General features: G+C 40.7%; 1 protein-coding gene across 4 annotated transcripts; it reads right to left on the minus strand.

Moving 5' to 3' along the window:
• Positions 1–235: 235 nt before the first annotated feature.
• On the minus strand, positions 236–23,918 carry LOC130910340 (palmitoyltransferase ZDHHC18-B-like). 4 transcript variants are annotated; one of them, XR_009061855.1, is made up of 10 exons: positions 23,715–23,918; positions 23,246–23,643; positions 21,106–21,266; positions 20,372–20,521; positions 8,181–8,318; positions 7,857–8,095; positions 4,898–5,007; positions 4,742–4,829; positions 4,458–4,664; positions 236–4,389 (listed from the first exon to the last, which is right to left on the minus strand). XR_009061855.1 is itself a non-coding variant. In XM_057827546.1 (9 exons), exons 2-9 carry the CDS (start codon positions 23,533–23,535, stop codon positions 4,533–4,535), a joined length of 1,308 nt encoding a protein of 435 aa, XP_057683529.1. In that variant the 5' UTR covers positions 23,536–23,643; positions 23,715–23,918; the 3' UTR covers positions 238–4,532. The 4 variants fall into 4 exon arrangements, 1 of the variants encoding a protein (XP_057683529.1); XM_057827546.1 differs by having other exon boundaries at positions 238–4,664; XR_009061853.1 differs by lacking the exons at positions 236–4,389; positions 4,458–4,664; positions 4,742–4,829; ... (4 more) ...; positions 23,246–23,643; positions 23,715–23,918 and adding an exon at positions 13,524–17,497 and having other exon boundaries at positions 8,180–8,318.
• Between the last annotated feature and the right edge of the window lie 146 nt (positions 23,919–24,064).

Below are 24,064 nucleotides of genomic sequence, written 5' to 3' on the forward strand. Positions count from 1 at the left end.
TGACTTTTTGACCGATAACCTGATATTGTCCACCTCCAAAAATCAGATACAGATATCAAACCAATATATGTGGTCATCGACTTAACATATTAGGACAAATTGTATTGTGATGCCTCACTGGATGCTTTAATAAGATAACATTTTTCAAATAAACATACTGTAAAAATTAGACAACCACTTTAACTGCAGTTATGGACAAAGTGCCTATATTGTACCACTATATTTATTGTTGAAATCAAAATAGTGCAAACATCAGTTTTTTTTTTAAATCAAGTGCATGTGCAAAGTGCCAATAAGGCACTTATTCAATTCAATTCAATTCAATTTTATTTGTATAGCCCTCAATCACAACAGAAGTCTCAAAGGGCTTTACAGAGGCAATATGATACACAATTAGAAATGAAGCAACAAAGATGAATAGATGCAGTTCAAGTCCTGGGTATCCCCTATCCTTAAGACCCTCCATGCCGGCAAGGAAAAACTCCAAAAACTCCAGAGTCAATTGGGAGAAAAATGAGAAACCTTGGGGAGTACCACAGTCAGGAGAGATCCACTCCCAGGACGGATAGACAGGAACCCCAGAACGGCTAATGGGAATTAGCAAGCGAAATTATAGTCCTTAAAAATACAGTGGAGTAAAGGAGCAAGAAGAAGTCCCTCTAGTCAGATGAGACGGGGGTAGCAGCGAGGACGTCTATCCAGGCAGGGGTCCGGACAGTCAGGAGGCTGCAGCTGAAAAATAGCCCCTCCCCAGAGGGGAGGGGGGAAAGGGGACACCGGGTGACTAGTGATGAAGAGACTAGACAACTAGATATTAACATTGGAAAATAGAAATAAAGTAAGACAAGTGGTAGGTAGAGTAAGAAAAGGAGATAGAACTCAGCGGCTGTACTGCCCCCAGCATTATAGCTTCTAGTGCAGCTTAGACTAAACTGTGAGTCTACTCCGACTTCAACTAGCCTAACCATAAGCTTTGTCGAATAGGAACGTTTTTAATCTAATCTTAAATGTGCAGACTGTCTCGGCTTCTTTAATACTAGCTGGAAGCTGATTCCATAAAACAGGGGCTTGGTGGCTAAAGGCTCGAGCTCCGACAGTACTTTTATAAACCCTGGGAACTACCAGTAGACCTGCATTCTGAGATCGGAGTGTTCTGTTGGGGCGGTATGGAACCAGAGCATCGGTGAGATAAGATGGCCCCAACCCATTAATGGTCTTAAATGTAAGAAGGAGTATTTTAAATTTAATTCTAAACTCGACTGGAAGCCAGTGAAGTGCCTGGAGCACAGGGGTGATGTGCTCTCTTCTATTGATTCCTGTTAAAAGTCTTGCTGCTGCGTTTTGAACTAGCTGACGACCTTTTAGAGAGCTTTTAGGACAAGCTGCAAGTAGGGAGTTACAGTAATCCAATCTCGATGTAACGAACGCGTGAATTAATTTTTCTGCATCGCTTTTAGATAAAATATTTCTAATTTTGGCGATGTTGCGCAGGTGAAAGAAAGCCGTTCTACAGGTTTGTTTAATGTGTGCTTTAAACGATAAGTCAGGGTCAAATAAAACTCCTAGGTTTTTAACTGTGGTGCTGGAGGCTACACTTACATTGTCCAGAGTGACTATCTGGGCAGCTAAAGAGTCTCTAACACTTTTCGGGCCTATTATAAGGACTTCTGTCTTTTCAGGGTTAAGTAGAAGATAGTTAGTGCTCATCCAGGTATTTATATCTCGGACGCAGGCGCTTAGTTTTTCTACTTGCCTGACCTGATCAGGTTTAATTGATAAATACAGTTGTGTGTCGTCAGCGTAACAATGAAAGTTAATGCTATGTTTTCTGATGATATTACCTAGAGGAAGCATATACAGCGTAAACAAGATGGGCCCGAGGACAGATCCTTGCGGCACACCATAACTAACTCTAGAGTACGATGATGATTGTTGGTTTACATTGACAAACTGGTACCTATTAGATAAATATGATTTAAACCAGCAGAGGGCTGCTCCTCTAATGCCTATGTCACATTCTAATCTCTGCAATAAGATATTATGGTCGATTGTGTCAAAGGCTGCGCTCAGGTCCAACAGAACCAGGATCGAGACTAATCCAACGTCAGCGGCAAGTAACAAGTCATTAGTTACTTTAACTAATGCGGTTTCAGTGCTATGATGAGCTTATTATGTCCTCAATGTGAGTGATGGGGTACAAAACTGGACAAATAGCGAACAAATCAGGCTCTAAAGAGAAGTCAAACGCTGGAGTAAAGTTGGATTGGCTTGAGTGTGGTCATCTTTCTCTTGAGAAGAGCACTGATATTTTTTTTTTGTAAAACTAAAAACAAAACGACGTGTCAATATTGTATGAAATAAGGTCATGAATAATGCAAAGTATACACCACATGTCAATTTGAATAGCAACTGGTAGTATAGCTTGCAAGCAATGAAATAATCTAACCACTTTGTACCACAAATGCAACAAAACAAAATATACACATCTCCAATATACTACACAACACTCATGAGTCATTAATACAAAACAAAGTAATAAGTTATAAGCAGAGGTGGGTCAAGTAGCCTCAAATTTGACTCAAGTATGAGTAGCATTACTTCAAAATAATATTACTCAAGTAAAAGTAAAATTAGTCATCCAAAAAATGTGCTCAAATACAAGTAAAAAAGTATTTGGTGAAAAGAATACTCAAGTCAGGAGTAACATTGTGAGTAACTGTTTAAGATGTTTGTTTTTTTTGTTTTTTTAAACAATGCTATTTTTTCTCAGTGGTTTAGGGTTTATTATTATTATCATACTGTTCTATAACATACTACATAATATAATAGAACAGAATAGAATAGAACGTGTCATTATCAGCAACAACGTTGTCAACAACAAAATTTGACGTGCCACTCCAGTTTAAAAATATGTAATAACATAAAATAAAATAAAATAATGGAATAAATAATACAGTAAACCAAAGAAAAAAAAAGAAAAGAAAGAGCAATATTGAATTCCAGTGAGAGAAAAAAAATCTACAGAAATGAAGCATTATTAACATATTTCCTATTATGAAACTAAAAGGATCCTATCTCCGGTTTTCCGTGGTCAATCGGTGCCAAATAAAAAACTAGGAGATTAAAATCAGGGCTATTGAGTCATGCTGATGACGGCGCTCTATGTCAAATACCAATTTTTTTACATTAAAGACGCCACGTGATTGAACAAGCCGACATGATCATAGAATGGCAAGCTTGAATCTGATTGGTATAATGGGGTCATGTGATTACTGTTGCGACATCTCATTGGTTAAAACTGTCAGAGCGACTGTTGGCGTCTTTGACAAAAAAAACCTTTTAATCCAATACGTAAAATGAAAAAGGAAAAATGTAACGACGAGGGTAGCCAAAAGTAGTGGAGTAAGAGTACCATTTCTTCTTCACAAATCTACTCAAGTAAAAAGTATAGGTTAGTAAAACTACTCTTAGCAGTACTTTTTCCCCAAAAGTTACTCAAGTAAATGTAACGGAGCAAATGAATGTGGTCAGATGGCAAAAACGGCTATATGGTGCACTGGCTGCAGATGTGAGCTCCTCTATTTAGCTCTCTGTATTAGCAATTAGCTCACGTCTACATATGATGACATCAGCAGAAAGTGCTGGAATCATTCATAACTAATTACACCTAGCGCCAGCAGAGGGCGTCAAAACACCGGAAACACAGGCAGGCAATAAGTGAACATGACTTAGCGGTTCAAGACAGGTAATGAAAATCCTATGTCGACGTTATCCGATATCATTTTAAAATCTTTATCGGATAACCGATATAATCGGCTAAAATCCGGACAACTCTCGTATTTATATATTTCATTCTGTCCCATTTAGTCCTCCGTAAAAATGTAGCAGCAGTATTCAGGGGAAAAAATCCAACATCACCTTTACTTTTATTTAATTTAATATGCTTGGCATTTTCATACAAATACAGACATGCTTCTCCTTAAAAAGGCATTCCAGGTGGGTAACGTTTATGAGTATTGCCTTGCAGGTTACAATGTGGATAAACATGACTTGCTTATTGAGCACCAACATTTGTGGCTTTGCTAGGTGGCATAGTGCAAATTGGCCAAAAAGTCAAAAAAGGCGGTCTTAGATGAGTGTAAATATGACTTGATTGCACAACTACACTATAATTATGGATGCAAACTCAATTTGAGTACAAAACAAGACGCTTAGTGATGTTTTACATTGTCTCGCCAATGAAAAGCTATACATGACTTGTAAAACTTGAAAATAAATTTGCAAGTAAATCTGTTAAAAGTGTACCTCTACTTTGTATCATGCAGCACACATGGCCTCTCGTCTGTATCAAAAACAAATGGAGGCGACACCATTTCTTTTAAACATTCCCTGAAAAAGTTGATCAAAATATATTTTAAAAAGTGTCTTTGGGTTGAAAGGAAGAACGGAGCCGGCACCTTCAAGGCTCCTCTGTTTGGCCGCGGAGTGACGTGGACATCTGAGGCAAGTGTGAATGCATTCTAGTTTTAGGTCTATGTCTCTGCAGGGCGTACACGAGAGGTATCGGGGGGTAGTAAGCTGGTACTGCTGCGGGTTCCACGGTTTGGGTGGACGTCCCCCGCCGGGGTGGACGGCTTCGTCAGATTTTTAGCTCTCGGTTGGGGCTGTGGAAAGAAAGCGTGTCAGCTTTCCCTGCTTTAAAATGTTGCAAATTAGCTTCCCAAAAGGTAAACCCGCATACCGCATTCATGCCACTTTTGGCAGCCGTGACGGGCAGTTCGATGGCCATGGCAGAATCCGCCTGCGTGAGGCCTCGACTGTTGATCAAACTATAATGGAGAGGGAAAAAGAAGACACTTTAGCAACTTGTTCATGTAAAATAATATATATTTGTTACCTGGGTGGCATGGGCTCACACAGGATTGATACACAGTTGTCGAAGATGTTTCTGTGACTGAATGGGTTGGTGACGTCTGCGCCGCTCTTCCCTGACCAAGTACCTTTAATCTGCAAATTGAAAGTATCTTTTAGTTTTTATGAACTAACCTAAGGTTAGCCAAAATGGTCTAAGGTCGGCCATGTTGGTAGGGGCGACAGTCCCATTTAAGTCAACGCATTGACATTAAAATTAAGTAATAATAGCTTATTTCTTGACTGATTTTGAAAAGGTTGTTTTATCGATATCAAAGCATCTGCTATTTAATCAAGTATTTCAGACCAAATATCTGTTTTCATCAAATGTAATTATGTCACTTTAAAGGGCTTTTAAAGCCATGCAAAGAACTGAAAGCTTTTTTTTTTTAAATTCCCAAAAATAACCAAAAACCACTCTACAGCTTATTGAAGATGACTACCCCAGGTAAATGTTCTGGACTTCATCGCTTAACTTTATTATGTTAAACATAATGTTATGTTAAACATAATGTTCAATGTTATAATGTTCAACGTTATGTTCAACGTTACGTTACGTTACGTTACGTTATGGTGAAATGGGTTGCACGTCTACTAATGATTAACTTATAGTGCTATGAAAAACTATCTGAACCTTTTGGAATTTCTCACATTTCTGCATAAAATCATCAAATGTGACTGATCTTTGTCAAAATCACACAGATGTAAAAACAAGGTCTGCTTCAACTAAAACCACCCAAACATTTATAGGTTTTCATATTTTAATGAGGATCGCATGCAAACAATGACAGAAGGGGGAAAATAAGTGAACTGTCTGCCTCAGGAGATTTTAAGAGCAATTGAAAGATTCAGATTCAGAGTTTATTTGTCATTGTCAAGATCACAACGAAATTCAGATTGGAGTTCCAACAATACTATGGGTTAGTTTCCATTAAAGTACTTAGTGCAGAGCAATATAAAGGTAAAGTGTCCCCAGTGCCCCCACAATCCCACCATAAATAATAATAGATATTGATACATTTACACAACCACTCATGCCCCCCCCCCCCCCCCCCCCCGCACCCAACAGTGTCAAGTGCGTATTAAGGACAGCATAACCATAACAGCAATTTCAGTGTACTTGTGAATTCAGCAGGAGGAACAGGCGATGGGCAGGGTGGTATAAAAACCTATTTTTACCCAACAATTTAAGTCAGGTGTGTGCTCAATCACTGATGAGTAGTTTAAAGCTGCCCTGCCCACTATAAAACACACAACTGGTAAGAATTGTCTTGATGAGAAGCATTGTCTGATGTGCATCATGGCTCAGTCAAGAGCTGTCTGAAGACCTGCGATCAAGGATTGTTGATTTGTATGAAGCTGGGAAATGATACAAAACCATCTCTAAAAGTCTGTATGTTCATCACTTGACAGTCAGAGAAGCTGTCTACAAATGGAGAGAGTTTGACACTGTTGCTTCTCTCACAAGGAGTGGCTGTGCACCAAAGATGATGCTCAGAGTACAGCGCAGAATACTCAGAAAGGTAAAAAATAACCCTAGAGTGTCTGCTAAAGACTTACAGAAATAGCTGGCATAGTCCAATATAGTCCTGTGCACACATCAACTATATGTAAAACTATGGCCAAGAATGGTGTTCATGGGAGGACTCTACGGAGGAAGCCACTGCTGTTAAAAAAAAAAAAAAATGCTCGTTTAATATTCGCAAAAGGTTACTTGGACACTCAACAGAAGATTTGGTAAAATATTTTGTGGACTGATGAAACCAAAGTTGAATTGTTTGGGAGTAACACGCAACATCATGTGTGGAGGAAAAATGGAACTCCTCACAACATCAACACCTCATCTCAACCGTGAAGCATGTTGGAGGGAGCATCATGGTTTGGGGCAGTTTTGTTGCCTCAGGGCTTGGACAACTTGCAATCATTAATGAAAGAATGAATTTAAAAGTTTATCAGAATGTTTTGCAGGGAAACCCGAGGCCGTCTGTCAGACAGTTGAATTTAAAAAGAGGATGGATGCTGCAACAAGACAATGATCCAAAAACAGAAGTAAATCAACTTCAGAATGGTTTCAGAAGAACAAAATACACGTTCTGGAGTGGCCATGTCAAAGTCCAGACTTGAACCCCTTTGGGATGCTGTGGAATGACCTAAAGACGGTGATTCATGCCAGACATACCAGGAATCTGACTGAACTAGCAGTTTTGTAGAGAAGAATGGGCCAAGATTAGTCCTGACCGATGTGCCAGACTGATCTGCAGCTACAGGAAGCGTCTGGTTGACGTTATCGCTGCCAAAAGGGGTGGAGGGCACAAAATATTAAATGTGATGGTTCACTTACGTATTTTCTCCCTTCTGTCATTGTTTGCATACTATCCTCATTAAAATATGAAAACCTATAAATGTTTGGATGGTTTTAGTTAAAGGAGACACTTTTTGCATCTGTGTGATTTTGACAAAGATCAGATCACATTTGATGGTGGTTTTAAGCCGAAATGTGAGAAATTCCAAAAGGTTCACATACTTTTTCGTACCACCAAATAAATTCAACGCAGTAGGATGACTGGATGCCACATGATTTTTACATCTATCATCATCTTGGGAAGTGTGACAATTGCTCAATTTTTTGCCCTGCTCGCTGCCATCTTGAGTAGGGCAACCGGTGGTTGGAAACTAGATCTCGCAAAGTACATAATGCGGAGCACTGGTACGTTTTTTTTTTTTTTTTTTTTTTAGTAGACCTCAACACCGATAATGTCATTTAAGGGCTCTGTATCAGTAACACTAGTTTAAAGCAAGGGGGAAAAAACATAAACAGAATCAATGTATTTGTCCGGCAAAAGAATCAAAAGAATAATAGAGGTAGGGGTGCCTATTTAGGCTCTAAAAGCCCAAGAGAGATGACTAGATTTAATACAGCACCACAATAATATATTGTTACTCACATCTTCATTGGTGGTAAGGTTGGTCGCAACAAGGTACGTATGAAAGCCTGAGAGGCCCACGATGCACCAGACTGCGAAGAAACAAATAAACAGCTCCACGGCGGTACGAAGTCCAGTCAAAGAAACAAAACCCATGTTATCAGGGATGACTGTCTTAAAAATGTTCTTTCCAAAAGGTAAAGGATATCTCCCAGGACTTTCTTGGAGAGCAAAAACCAGGCTTTTCCCATCATTAGATCCTGAAAGAAGACATACATGATTTATACAGAAAGATAACAAAAACTATAAAGATTTTGAAACATTCCAAAATCGTTATTTCCTTACTCAGTGCCAGATGTGTCACCACGCAACAAAAGACGAACGCCGTCAGAAAGGACAGAGACACGATGAATGCATAGAAGACACGATAGTTGCGTTTTCCCACGCAGTTGCCCACCCAGGGACAGTGATGGTCAAATCGTTCTGAAGGAAACATGATCATTCGTAATCAGAATAGCCAAAAATTTTACTCTGGTACATGTAGCGTTACTTAAGAATAATATTACTAGAGTTGTCCGACAATTACTTTTTAAATGATCACCCGATATTGTCCAACTCCAAGAATCCAATACTGATATCAAACATACCGATATATGCGGTCGTGGATTTAACATATTATGGCTAATTGTATTGTGATGCCCCAGTGGATGCTTTACCAATGATAATGCTCACATAACAAATCCCAAGCATCTTAGTTTAGAGCAGTACCGTACATCTCAAATATTGGGGCGGGCCCCCCCAAGTGGGCGCAGAGCAATGCTGGGGGTGGTGCATGTGACCTTGGGGAACATACTTTTTTACTGTACTAGAATATAGTGTAATTGCACATCAACTCCTTGGTGGCAGTGCCACTCTCATTTTCAGCGTGTGTGCAATATTTTTGAACCAAACAAGAGCACACCGCTAAGAGCAATATGAAGACGCGTATGAATTTAGTACAGTGGGAGACGAGGAAAGGCCAGTAGTGCCGGGCGGTACACCGAAAATTTACCGTTACCGAAATTCTTCACAAATACCGACATAATTTTGACCATGTCGGTAAATTCGGTGCTTTAATAAAATAAAAAAAGAAAATACAGTCTTTTCATCCTGCTTTGACTCTGTGTTGTTTGGCTATGTTCATTCCCCTTAAAGAAAGCAGTCAGTGTGCTTATGCATAAAATCACGTGGTTATCAGGAAATCAAACAAACCGAAGCCCAGTGTGCTAACGCTAGCGGCTAATGCTACAAGCGTGATGGAGTCAGGCTTAAGGGAGCTTCGCCAAACTTTCCCCCCAACATTAAGAAGACTCTTGGTGGCCTCAAGATGGGCTTTCACCCGCTGTCCTCCCTGGTTCTCACGATTTCAGGAGAGGGTGCTTTCAGTGCTTTCTACTGGTAGAGAGCGTTAGCCACAGGCTAACGCTAGCGGCTAACACTACAAATGAACGTGATGGGAGTTTGATAGTGGCTCTAACCTTGTCGAAACGGCTGAATTTGATGAATGGATCAGTATGTTGCGTTATTTTGTATATCTGTGTGTGTGTGTGTGATTTCTTTGATAGCTTTTATGATGGTAAAGCATTCAGCAAAAGGTATAATCCAACAGTGAAGCCTATAATAACGAGACGGCATTCATCCGACTAGGGACGGTGCTGCTCTCTTAACTCGAAACTTGGCCGCCAAACTTAGTCTCCCACCGATGCTCTGGTTCCATACCGCCCCAACAGAACACTCCGCTCTCAGAATGCAGGTCTACTGGTAGTTCCCAGGGTTTCTAAAAGTACTGTCGGAGCTAGAGCCTTTAGCCACCAAGCCCCTGTTTTATGGAATCAGCTTCCAGCTAATATTAAAGAAGCCGAGACAGTCTGCACATTTAAGATTAGATTAAAAACGTTCCTATTCAACAAAGCTTATGGTCAGGCTAGTTGAAGTCAGAGTAGACTCAAAGTTTAGTCTAAGCTGCACTAGAAGCTATAAAGCTGGGGGAAGTACAGCCACTGAGTTCTATCTCCTTTTTATCACTCTACCTACCACTTATCTTACTTTATTTCTATTTTCCAATGTTAATATCTAGTTGTCTAGTCTCTTCATCACTAGTCACCCGGTGTCCCCGAGGGGAGGGGCTATTTTTCAGCTGCAGCTTCCTGACTGTCCAGACCCCAAGCTGGATGGACGTCCTCGTTGCTACCCCCGTCTCATCTGGCTAGATGGACCGCTTCTTGTTCCTTTACTCCACTGCATCTTTACGGACTGAAATTTCGCCTGCTAATTCCCATTAGCGGTCCTGGGGCTTCCTGTCTATCCGTCCTGGGAGTGGATCTCTTCTGACTGTGGTACTCCCCAAGGTTTCTCATTTTTCTCCCGAAGACTCTGGAGTTTTTGGAGTTTTTCCTTGCCGACATGGAGGGTCTAAGGATGGGGGAAACCCAGGACTTGAATTTATTTATTCATCTCTGTTGCTTCATTTGCTGTTTCTGATTGAGTATCATATTGCCTCTGCAAAGCCCTTTGAGACAACGTTGTTGTGATCCAGGGCTATACAAATAAAATTGAATTGAATTGAATTAATATGACTGTTTAAAAACCACAGCTATTTTTCTGTATGTGCTTGCTTTATTCTGTGTCATTACTGCCATTATAAAATCTTAAATGTTTCATTTGCATAAGAGCAATATAGCTTTAATGTGGTTGTGTCTGTGTTGGTGGTGAATGTGTGCATGTATTAAAAAAATACTTTGGAAAAAAAAAAACTGTAACCTTGAAGTAAACACTTGTGTTGAGTAATTATGTCACAGCAGCCATTAATAACAAGTTGTCTGTTTGAAGTGTACTGTTCAAGCTGTAAGTCATTTGTGTTACAATGACATGCTTGCATAGTCGTCGTATTGATTTTTATAATGTTGTACATTGTTTAAGTCATACAAGCTGATTTCAGTGTTCATACTTGAATTCTTATTGTGTACAAGAATTTTTTTTATATACTTGATGTTTAGACTGCATGTACAATTGTTAAATTGAAAGCTGGTAAATAAATCAACGAGAAACGGCTAATTTGTATTTCATGCATTGATTCAGATGTTCAAATTATATAACAGTCCGCTTGGGGAAATTTACCGTCATTTATCGTTATCGAGGTATATCTGCTCAATTTACCATGATACGTACTTAAGGCCATATCGCCCAGCCCTAAAGGCAAGTCTGTTTACTTTGTCTAAAAATGTTTGCAGCGGACAGCAGGAATTATTTTTTGTCGAGCACTGTCAGCATCATTTAAGGTGGCATACAAAGTTGCTCAGTGCAAAATAACCCCACACCATCGGAAAGGAGTTGATACTGCAGCAAAAATAAAAAAAACTGTCCTTCTGTCCAATGACATTGTCGTTTGTTTGGCTTATTGTCCTGGTAAGATAATGTTGCTAATAAATTAGAATTTATTATTATTTATTAATTTTATTTTTCAGTATCAAACAGTCAAAAAATGTATCTTGAGTGTATCTTTACAGTATGGATGTGTTTTTTGTTTTGTTTTTGTTTACACTTTTGTAAGTTGATCTATATTACTTCTTTCTTTAATATTAAAAAGAACACAATGTTATGCAGAGGTGTACTTATAATAATAAGAATTTTATATACAAATGATACTACAGTATATTTACAGTGGCGGCAGAGAGTTGAGGGAGGCGCCGAACGTTTACTTCTTCCTGGGGGGGGGGGGGCTTGTGGCATAACAGAAAATAATTGAGAAGCACTGGTTTAGAGACATCACATGGTCAATAAGCATAACTGCTGTGCTAAGCTGTGACTAGCCCTGAACAAAGGGTATAGGCTTCTACATTCACTTTGAAGGCAACATGCATATTGGCCCGATAAAACAGCTAATGAAAAACCGATGTCGATATTATCCGATATCATCGGCTACCTGATAACATCGGACAATTCTAAATGTTACTCTTGTAAAAGTACTCGTCCAAAAAACTTACTGAAATACAAGTAAAAAAGTATCTGGTGAAAAGAAAAAACAAGTAATGAGTAACTTTGTGAGTAACTGCTTAAAGGGTGATATTTTTTCAAACAATGGTACTTTTTTTTTTCTACGCACATCATCTATATGATTACCCATCTAAAAAGCAAGCGTGCCCTCTATTGGAGAAAAAACCTACTATGAATTGAAAACGAGTTTATCGGTGTCAAATAAATCGCTGCCAAATAAAAACTGGGAGAAATGTTCGAACAAATCCATGCTTTCGAGTCATGTTGACTATGTTAAATAGTTGAATTTTTACGATACTTTAAACTAAAGGCACCAGCATTAAACAGGCAAGTGTGATCATATGACTTCCAACTGCAAACCTGCGTCTGGTCATGTGATTGCATTGTTTAATGCTGCAACAATTAATCAATTAACTCAAGTAAGCTGCTTCGAGGATTCGTTTAATTAAAATGACATTGTAATGGTTTGCTTTGAAACCGTTTGCATTTAGCTTTATTGATTTGGGTGGATATACTGCCCTCTAGTGGCAACAGTGAATATGACATGACTCATCTAACATAGCTGGATCCAGCTACTCCCTGTTAAGACCAGCACAAGGTAACTTGTAAGTCTTTATAATATGATTGTTTATGCATTTTCAATTTAGTTTAGAAGTATATTTGGCAGTCTTTGTGGTAATATTTGTTTGAATGATCTGTTAAGAGCATTGTAAAGAAAAAAAAAACTTCGATCCACATTTATTTAGTCATAACCTCATAGTTTGAGGCTAAGCTCAGGTATTTCTCAGGTATGAAAATGAAATTCTGCATAGTTTGAAAAAATGCTCGGGAATTTTTTTTTGTATTCACATTTAATGCTCTTTGAATGTGCTATCTTGGCGAGCTTTTTTTCTTTTTTGTTTTTTACATCTCCTAAAATTTATCCTGCAATGAATTAAAAACGTTCCAACTCAGGTTACTCGATTATGCGAACCAACTAATTGATAGATTAATCGATTACCTAAATAATTGATAGCTGCCCTAGTATTGTTACATCCCATTGGTATAATGGGAGTCAGTGGGCTATTGTTGCATTACCTCATTGCTGGAACTCGTAGAGGCACTGTGGGCATCTATGGCAAAAATAAGTCAAATCTAGTATGTAGAATAAAGAGGAAAAATGTAATAACTCTAGTGTAGCCCAAAGTAGTCAAGTAAGAGTAGCGTTTCGTCGTCACGAAGCTACTCAAGTAAAAGTAAAAAGTATGGAGTGGTAAAAGTACTCTTATAAGTACATTTTTCTCAAAAACGTATTCTCTTCTGCCCTCAGCCGAGCGTATGGCTACTCGACTTTGGCAGCGAGCTAAACCGACAAAGAAACTTGGAGGCCCGAACTCCTTCCTCTCATTTATTTCTTTGTGTCAACGTGTGTGCGTGTGTGTGGTAAAACTGAAACATACATAAAACACAAATGTTATACACAAAATAAAAGGTTCTATACAATAACATGTTTATGTAAATAACAGAAAACTGGCTCCATTATGAGCAAATGAAATGAAGTGGCTACTTTAGCTTAGCACAAAAACGTGTGGGTTCGCGCCACATAAATAACAACAAAATAACAGAATAGACACACCAAAATTACATCTAACCCACTGTTAAAACGTACAAACTTACAGATTTTGTTTTGTCAAGGGTTCCCAACGATGTATGGTGCAGAGGAGGTGTGTAACGTCTTAACACCTCAAGGCCTCTTTTCCAACTGAAATAAAAAGTTCTTTCTGCCTGCTGCTTACAGCAAGTCGCCACTAGGGGAAGCCGAGCGCAAACAGCAATACCAAAGAAAAACTTAAGATTCTGAGTTAGAATAGCGACATCCTGTGGACGGATGAACAATGTACAATCTTAGAAAGAAATTAAACCCAAAAAGTAGTCAACATAAGACCAGAGGACATAACACTCCCCGCCTGACATCTGCAAGATGTCAGCTCTTAACTAATGAACGATACACAACAACAACTCGTTTTACATGCTACCCTTAGACAGCAAAAGCACAACTTCACGAATTGGGCGAATGTAAAACCTATTCTCGCCGTTTCGGAAAATCTTAACCTCAACTTTTCTGACATTACCGTCCTCACTTGGGAAAGATTTTGTGATCAGTCCGAGTGGCCAATTATTCCTATGTTCCAGAGACTCCCTCATTAAAACAACGTCGCCCATTTGAAGGTTCGGCTTTTTTATTTTCCACTTGCGACGAACCTGCAAGCCTGCGATGTATTCTTTCTGCCAACGACTCCAGAAAACATTAGCTAAGTACTGCACGCGCTTCCATTGGGCTTTGAATAGGTCACTGGTCTGAAACTGCCCTGGTGGAATCGGTGGTGTGCCAACCTTTTGCGTGAGTAGCATCGCAGGAGTAAGAATGACTGGGTTTTCGGGATCTGTAGAAACAGCCGTTAGCGGGCGTGCATTTACAATTGCGGTGACTTCAGCTAACAATGTCACGAGTACTTCATGTGTGAGCTTCCCATATGGATGTTCAAGGAGCATTGCATTGAGGATTTTTCGGGTGACGCCGATCATGCGTTCCCAGGAACCAGCCATATGGGATGCATGTGGAGGATTAAACTGCCATTTGCACGCACTGTCTTTCAAGAATGTGCCTATTTTGTCATTGTGACAGCCTAGTTTGTCTATTTGGAGCTCTTTGCAGGCACTCACAAAATTTGTCCCACAATCAGATCTCAAGAGTTTGGCACCACCTCGGATGGCAAAGAAACGACGCAGTGCATTAATGAATGACGATGTGTCCATTGACTCAATCACTTCAATATGAATTGCACGTGTACTCATGCAGGTGAATATGACTGCCCATCTTTTAGCATCTGCATTAGCACCACGCGTTTTTCTCACTGTAACGGACCAGGGACCGAACACATCAAGGCCTACATTTGTGAAAGGAGGGTCCGTGGACAGCCTGTCCTCAGGAAGTTCAGCCATTATCTGTTCAGGTTGCCTGCCCCTTAATTTGCGGCATGTGATGCACTTGAAAATCACACTGCTTACTGCTCTTTTTCCTCCCACAATCCAAAAGCCCCCTGCTCTGACTGCTCCCTCCGTGAAATGCCTTCCCTGGTGACATAATTTTTCGTGAAAGTGTCTTATTATGAGCTGAGCAAGATGATGCTTTCCAGGGACGAGTATGGGATTGGTTTCTTCTGCAGACAACTGTGCTTTCTTTAGTCGGCCTCCAACTTTAAGGAGCCCTTGCGTGTCAACAAATGGATTCAGTTTGCTGAGTGGACTTGAGTTTTTTAGAGCTGTGCCTTTTTCAATGCATCCAATATCTTCTGCGAAGACCTCTCTTTGAACGGTGCGAATGATCGTGGTCTTGGCTAGTTGCAGTGACTTTTCAGTTAAATGTTTGTTGCAGTTGTGCCAGCCACGACAGGAAACCTCAGAGTTGTTCTTGAATGATTGAGCTATATGTTGGAGTTTGGCAATAGCCTTTTGCAGCACCTTCCAACTTGAAAACCTTTCAAATCTGGCACTATTAAACTGGCCTTTTGATAGGGTGGTAGTGCAAGTTGTTACCTCAGGACGCAACTCACAGTCAGTCTCTGGGTCTATGAGATCGAAGGTTTGACTTCGAACTTGACTTTGGTCCAACCTGGAGAGGAAAGCTGGGCCTCTGAGCCAGGTGGAGCTGGAGAGCTGCTCAGCGGGCAACGCTCGTGTGGCATGGTCTGCCGGATTTAAGTGTGTGGGCACGTAATGCCACTGGTGAGTTTGTGCAAAGCGCCTGATGCGTTCGACTCTGTTGTGCACATAAACGTGAAAGCGTCTCTTGGTGTTTGAGATGTACCCAAGCACTACCTTTGAGTCTGTGTAAAGATTCACCTGATCGACTGTGACATCCAGCTCCTCTAGAACCAACTCTGCTACTTCCACGGCCAGGACTGCTGCACAGAGTTCAAGTCGGGGTATGGTGATGTCTGGTTTAGGAGCTAAACGTGCTTTGCCGAGGAGGAATCCCACTTCGCTGTGTCCGTCCTCATTTGTGAGTTTGAGGTAGGCTACCGCACCTACGGCTTTTGTGGAAGCATCACAAAAAACGTCAATCTCTATTCTTTGGGCTGCAGACAGCGGTATTGAAGTGTACATTCTGGGAATTTCAAGATGTTGTAGGTGTCCGAGGGAACTTTTCCACTTTTGCCACTGTTCTAATTTGTCTTTTGGCAGTTCAGTGTCCCACTCTGAAACATTTGTGGAAATGTCTCTGAGTATGGTTCTACCCCCTACGATTACTGGAATAGCAAAACCAAGTGGGTCGAACACACTGTTGATAACTGACAGAACTCCCCTTTTTGTGAACGGCCTTTCATTTACTCTTACTTGGAACTTGAATTGGTCAGTCAACAGCTCCCATCCTAAGCCCAAACTGCGCTGCATTGGTGGGGTAGTCTGCCCAATGTCAAGACCTTGCATGCCTACAGCACGATCTTCGGTTGGAAAGGCTCCTGTTATGAGAGGACAATTGGATGAGATTTTGTGCAGGCGTATGTTACACTGAGCCAGCATCTTCTGTGCCCTACTAAGAACATCAATGGCCTGCTCTATGGAAGAGAATGATTTTAGCCCATCATCTACATAGAAGTGCCGTTCAATGAATTCTTTTGCGTCACTGCCAAATTCCATTTCTCCTTCTATGGCTGTTCTTTTCAGTCCAAAGATGGCGACTGATGGGGAAGGACAATTACCAAACACATGGACAGTCATCCTAAATTCTTGCACTTTTCCATCAAGGTCATGATTTTGGAACCACAAGAAACGAAGGTAGTTACGGTGGTCTTCTCGGACTACAAAGTTGTGAAACATATGCTCCACATCTGCCATGACGGCGTATGGGTCGGACCTAAACCGCATCAGAACTCCTACGAGAGTGTTGTTAAGATCTGGTCCCTTGAGGAGCACGTCATTGAGAGAAACATTGTCAAGTTGAGCACTCGAATCAAAGACTACCCTAATTTTTTCTGGCTTTTGCGGGTGGTAAACGCCAAAACTAGGGAGATACCAGCACTCTTGATCTGGCGCCAGTGCGGGCGCTGGTTCGGCATGGCCCTTGCTGAATATTTTCTCCATAAACTCAGCGTAATGCGCTCTCATTTCAGGTTTTCTTCTCAGCGTTTTGCGGAGCGACATTAAACGATTGTAGGCCTGCTCCCGATTGTCAGGTAGGCGCCGCCTAGGTGAGCGGAATGGAAGTGGAGCTACCCAGTTATTCGCCTCATCTTTAGCAAAGTTGTTGTGCATAATGTCTAGGAACAACGCATCTTCTGCCGAAAGTGCAACTTTGTCGTCATTTGTTGTTTGTTGGAAAATATGTTGTCCTAGTTCCGCTTGTGTGTTTAGTGGATCGTTTTTGGTGTATTTCTCTTTGATAACGATTGTGTTTTCGCAAGGACTGAGGAACGTGGGACGTCCACTGTTTAGAACGTTCGTCTTAAATGAGTTCAATGTGGGTTTATGAGCTCCAGAGAGACAGACATCACCTATGACAACCCATCCTAAATCGAGACGCTGGGCATGAGGTGCATTGTTTGGCCCATTTACCTGACCACGAACTTTATGAGCCTGAATGATGTCCCTTCCCAGGAGCAGAAGAATGTCTGCCGATGGGTCGAGAGGAGGAATCTGTGAAGCGATTGATCGCAAATGAGGGTGAGCTGCTGCTACCTCAGGGCTGGGAATTTCGTCTCTATTATCTGGAATCTGATCACATTCTGTTATTGTAGGCAGCATCATGGAGACCTTACCATCTACATCTTCTACAACAAAGCCATCAGCTTTACGACCTTGTGTCTCTGATAAACCTGCACATGTTCTCATGGTGTATGGGAATATGGTACCTTGCACATTAAACATGTCAAAAAACGCAGATCTGGCTAAGGATGAATTGCTCTGATCATCCAACATGGCATATACCCTCTTTTTCTTTTCTGGAGAAGTTCGGCGATATACATTAACTAAACAGATCTTTGAGCATGATTTTCCTTTTACGCCTTGCCCACATACTTCTGTGCAACTGGCTGTGTTCACAGGATTTGGGCCCTCAGACTCCCCGCCGTGACTCTGGGTTGGGGGATTAAAGTCTTGAGGTGTCCATGGAGGTGGACCGACATGCATGGCAGACACATGAGCATCGCTATCACATTCTGAGCATTGGATAATAGCTTTACAGTCTCGAGCCCTGTGATTTGTGGACGCACAACATTTAAAACAAATGGCGTGCTCTTTGAGAATGTTCTTTCTTTCGTCTAGTGTTTTCATTCTAAACCCCCTGCATTTGACGAGTGAATGTGGTTTTTGGTGGATAGGACATTGTTTGTCTGGATCGAGTGCTGTCAATTTAGCCGGACTGATCTCTATTTTATTCACCGCCAATGGAACTCTGTATTTGTCTCGTCTTACTGATGTCTTATCAACCCTTGGATTTATTACGTTTGAACACTGTAACATAAAGCTAGGGTCTGTTCTCATTTCAGCGTAGTCATTTACGAACCGCACAAAATACGAAAAAGGTGGATAGACTGCACCGTTTTCCCTTTTGTATTTGGTACCTTGTGTAACCCATGACTCCTGGAGTCCATATGGGAGTTTTTCAACTATCGGGTTTATGCCCCTTGGTGTGTCGAGAAAGCTAAGACCCGGCAAATAACTTTCACTTTTGGCATACGATAGCTCTAACAGAAGATCAGCAAGCTCCTGCAGTAAGTGAGTGTCTTTGTTGGAGATTCTTGGAAAAGTCTGCAACCGTTGGAAGAGTGAGGATTCAATTACCTCTGGAGAGCCATAAGTCTTGTCTAGCCGCTGCCACAGACGTTGGAGACCTGCCTGTGGATTACTCACGTGGACCGCCCTGATCCTCTGAGCGTGTTGAAGAGACTCCCCGCCGAGCCACTTGGTGAGAAGGTCGAGCTCTTCGCTGGGCTTGAGATTGAGGCCTTCCGTCGCGTTGCAGAACATGGACTTCCAGGACAGGTAGGACTCTGGCCGGTTGTCGAAAACCTTGAACCCCGATGTCAGCAGATCACGCCGTGCTAGATAGGCTGCTAAATTGGACAGTTCACTTTGTGGGGTTGCTGAAGGTGTAGGCTGGTGTGAGATGTCCGTTCTCGCACGATGAGATTGGAGATGCTCTTCGTCAGCGATGTCGATGTGACGCACATGTGGAAAAGCACCAGCTGATTTTGGGCTATTTTCTGGTTGTTGAGAGTCATTGTGCCTAACCAGGTGCTCAGTGTTTGGCGTTTGTGTGCCATCTGCTTGCACACGCTGGTCGTCAAAGTGAGCATGCACATACTCTTGTGCACGCCTGATGGAGGGGGGTGTCTTGGAAAATACCCCTTGCTCGCTGAGGTCGACTTTGGCGCGCTCCTCTTCTTCGAAAGTCGCCTCCCAAACTTTAGCTGCGGCGAGCGCTGCTTCTGCTTCACCTTCCGTCTTCAGAGCGTGTAGTGTTGCCTCGATGCGTGCCTTCTCGACCTCCATGTCGATTTGGCGTTTGGCGTACCGTGCTCTGGCGTAGGCAGCTTCGGCGTCTGCTCGTGCTTGTGCAGCAGCTTGACTCGTTCTGGACCGGCGTGAAGAATGAGAATGACTGGCCTCCGACCTGGTGACCACTTGGCTGATAGGTGGTGAAACTTCTTGCTGAGACATCTTGGGTGCTTGATGTGTTGAAAATCTTTTTACTCTTCTGCCCTCAGCCGAGCGTATGGCTACTCGACTTTGGCAGCGAGCTAAACCGACAAAGAAACTTGGAGGCCCGAACTCCTTCCTCTCATTTATTTCTTTGTGTCAACGTGTGTGCGTGTGTGTGGTAAAACTGAAACATACATAAAACACAAATGTTATACACAAAATAAAAGGTTCTATACAATAACATGTTTATGTAAATAACAGAAAACTGGCTCCATTATGAGCAAATGAAATGAAGTGGCTACTTTAGCTTAGCACAAAAACGTGTGGGTTCGCGCCACATAAATAACAACAAAATAACAGAATAGACACACCAAAATTACATCTAACCCACTGTTAAAACGTACAAACTTACAGATTTTGTTTTGTCAAGGGTTCCCAACGATGTATGGTGCAGAGGAGGTGTGTAACGTCTTAACACCTCAAGGCCTCTTTTCCAACTGAAATAAAAAGTTCTTTCTGCCTGCTGCTTACAGCAAGTCGCCACTAGGGGAAGCCGAGCGCAAACAGCAATACCAAAGAAAAACTTAAGATTCTGAGTTAGAATAGCGACATCCTGTGGACGGATGAACAATGTACAATCTTAGAAAGAAATTAAACCCAAAAAGTAGTCAACATAAGACCAGAGGACATAACATATTCAACTAAATGGAACAGAGCAAATGTAACGCGTTACTACCCACTTATGTTCGTAATAACATCGTTTTATAGTATCTGTAGAAGTATCACATTGACTCATTGGGAAATAAATGTTTCCATCTTACCCACACAGTTGTCGCAAAGGCTGCAGTGGGAGGTGCGCGGCGGCCGGAACATCTTGCAGGTAAAGCAGTACTTGAGTTTGACCACCTGCTGGTTAATGAGGACCTCCTTGGTGCGTGGCGGGGGGCGGTAGGTGGCGTTACCAGCATTGTCTGAAATAAGAATGGCTCGATAGCTACATTTATAGTCATTGAGGCTGCATTATTTAAAAGAAACAAGTTTTGGTGTCAGTTGGTGTATGAATTTTAAAAAGTCATTGTGTGTTTTTAATAGAAATGTTAATCATTTATCAACCACCACTGCACACAATCTGTGAATGCTACCTTATACATATGCCTGGGCTGCTAATGGCAATAAAAACAAGAGTGATGGAAAAAAAAATTAAAAATTTATTTTAAGAAAAGATGACGGAATTTTCGTTTAAAAATTAAGTCCTTTAAATGGAGTCCTTCAGCATGAATGCATTCTTGAAATCTGAAGTTCACCACTGTTGAAAAAAAACAGGATTTTTTGCGTATTGGCAAACAAGAATGCATTTGTACAGGAGGAGGCCATTTAAAGAACGTCATTTTTAAAAGATTAAAATTCAATCATTGTTTCGCAAATGGTATAATTTAACTCTGTTTCAATTACTATAAATTATTTTTTCTTCTATCACTCTTGCTTTTATTGGATTGTTAAAAAGTTCCTGTTTTTATTGGTCACCCTGTAGGTGAATTTGTGAGTATCATTTTACCGATCTGCTTCTCAATGTCAATCGCCTCATCTGGCGTCGCTCGAGGCAGAATGCCGGGGTCCGAAAAGGTGGTCTGAAGCAGCGTGACGATCACGAACGTAAAAAGGATTCCTCCGATGACGGGTATGCAGCTCGTCAGGTTTTCAACCAGAAAAGGACAGCTTGAACATAAAAGAAACAAACCAGTTAACTACTTATAAAGCACAGATTATGTGAATAATCAAATTAGGGCTGCAGATATCGATTATTTTAGTAATCGATTAATCTATCAACTAGTTCGAATAATCGAGTAATCGAATTAGGAACATTTAATGCATTGCAGAACAGATTTCAGGAGATGTAAAGCGTAATGTAATGTTTGTACTTCCAAAGGCGAAAACAAAGTAAAATTCCTGAGTATTTCTTCAAACTATGCAGAATTGCACTTTCATTTAAAAATATATTAACTCGTTCAAACCCGCATTTTCTTCTGCTGGGCAAAAACAAAACCTGCGCTGATTTTTAGTATACTCAACACCAGAACAAAGTGCAATTTTTGGGGGGTTGGGGATATTTCATGCTTCTATTAGTTATTTTCAATGTTAATGTTAATGTGTTTTTGATGAGAAATGAGCATTTTAGATGATCCTTTATGAAGTTGTGTTTGGTCAGCCATTTTCAAAGAGCCAAAATTAGCAAAGAGGTCGTTCCAAACGTCATGATTATATTTCGATGGGTAAAGTTTGATCTAATCTCCCAGAAGAGGCAATAGCAACTAATTCAGTGTATTTATTGGTTAAGCGACACAATCGCCTCATTTCCTTCTGCAGCATGCTCAGGTCTGAAGGGGTTAAAATACCTCAGCTTAGCCTCAAATGGTATAAAAATGAATAAATAAATTAGGGTTGTCAAACGATTAAAATTTTTAATCGAGTTAATCACAGCTTAAAAATTAATTCATCGTAATTAATCGCAATTCAAACCATCTATAAAATATGCCCTATTTTTCTGTAAATTATTGTTGGAATGGAAAGATAGACACAAAACAGGTATATACATTCAACATACTGTACATAAGTACTGTATTTGTTTATTATAACAGTAAATCAACAAGATGGCATTAACATTATTAACATTCTGTTAAAACGATCCACGGATAGAAAGACTTGTAGTTCTTAAAAGATAAATGTTAGTAAAAGTTATAGAAATTTTATATTAAAACCCCTCTTACTGTTTTCGTTTTAATAAAGTTTGTAAAATTTTCAATCAAAGAATAAACTAGTAGCTTGCCATTGTTGATGTCAATAATAATTATGGTGCGGAAACCCATAAAATCAGTCGCACCCATGCGCCAGCAGAGGGCGGCACAACACCAAAAAACACAAGTAAGGAGTGGAAATGACACTTTGCTGTCATTTTAATCTGTTTGAGCGGGGCATGTGCGTTAAATGCGTCAAATATTTTAACATGATTATTTTAAAAAATTAATTAGCGCCCATTAACGTGATAATTTTGACAGCCCTAAAATAAATAAAAGAGGACATAAGTACAACAAAGAAACAATTGGTTGACTTGCAAAGCAAATGTCCGCGAGCTCAAATGGTATAAAATGCTAACTTTCTTTTTACAGTACTTTTAAAAATCGTTAAAAAACACACATTCCCACAAAAACAGCTAAATATACCTATAAACTAAATTATGAATGCATAAAATAACATTCACTCAAACAAAAACTTATATTATGTTGGTCTTAACAGGGAGCAGCTGGATCCAGTCATGTTAGATGAGTTATGTCATATTCACTGTTGCCACTAGAGGGCAGTTTATCCAGCCAAATGACAAACTAAAGGCAAACTCTTTCTAGGCGAACCATTACAACGCCGCTCTACTTAAACAAATCCTCGAAGCATCAAATTTTGATTCAAAGCTTTTTTCTTGTTAAATGAGTTACGTCATATTCACTGTTGCCAGTAGAGGGCAGTGTATCCACCCAAATCAATAACACTAAATGCAAACACTTTAAAAACAAACCATTACAACAACACTTTAATTAAATGAATCTTCGAAGCAGCAAAATTTAATTCGAAGCTTTTTTCTAATCATATTACTCGAGTTAATCGATTAATCATTGCAGCATTAAATCAAATATACATAAACTCACTCGAATATGAAGAATAATCCGCCGGTTACCAAGATGAGCCCCAGGGTAAGGGGTAGCATACCACTCTGGGGGGCCGTTATTAGGCGTCCATCGCAGAAGAAGCGATTTTTCCCTGGGAATACCTCCCATCTTTTCTTTGGTCTTCTCGGGGGCTCGCCACGGTGGACCTCCAAGTGGTGCTGGTTCTGGGTCTTGGCTTGAGGTTGTGGTCGGGTTTTGTGACCCACCAAGGCGGGCACGGGAGCAGAGGGTCTCCTGGGGTCGCTTTGCTTGGGGTCGCCTTTCTTCATGACAGGACTTGCACTGCCACTCTCAGCACGACTTTGTCAAACGGACCAGTGACGTCATCACGTTTGGATTTTATAGTCACGCACACGCAAGGCACTATGAATAACCAGCTATACAGAAATACATACGTTATTTTCCATGGCGGATTTATATTTACACGCATTCCCTTGTCTTCACATACCAAATTGGCGTCCGTTGATGAGGTTCATCACTGAGCATCCTTCTAGCCATTTACTGCTCATATCACGTGCCACGGCCAATTAAATTACTTCATTGTGTTTGAAACTCCGGAAATAAGTGCGAACGTGAAGGGAGGCGAATTCTCACCCGACTCTAAAGCTTCCGTGATTTAAACTGCTTTTTCACTCTTTAAGTGCATGGATGTTAGGTCCTCGTCGTAATATAATAAACTGTTTCCGGTTTTTTGATTTCGCAATAAAGGCGTTTTTTTTTTTTTACATTTTCGACATGGTAGCAAAATAACAAGATTCTATATTATACTATGAATTTACCATAACGCCAATAAAACAT

This window comes from Corythoichthys intestinalis, chromosome 22, assembly GCF_030265065.1.
Source record: "Corythoichthys intestinalis isolate RoL2023-P3 chromosome 22, ASM3026506v1, whole genome shotgun sequence".
NCBI classification, from domain to species: domain Eukaryota; kingdom Metazoa; phylum Chordata; class Actinopteri; order Syngnathiformes; family Syngnathidae; genus Corythoichthys; species Corythoichthys intestinalis.

What these genes read in the sequence shown, in the direction of transcription:
- LOC130910340 (XM_057827546.1), bottom strand. Translation starts at nt 23,535, where the DNA reads ATGAAGAAAGGCGACCCCAAGCAAAGCGACCCCAGGAGACCCTCTGCT. An exon ending in GGATTATTCTTCATATTCGA is followed by an intron (nt 21,267 to 23,245) that starts GTGAGTTTATGT and finishes TTTATGTTCAAG; the next exon opens with CTGTCCTTTTCTGGTTGAAA. An exon ending in TGTGAGCCCATGCCACCCAG is followed by an intron (nt 4,830 to 4,897) that starts GTAACAAATATA and finishes TCTCCATTATAG; the next exon opens with TTTGATCAACAGTCGAGGCC.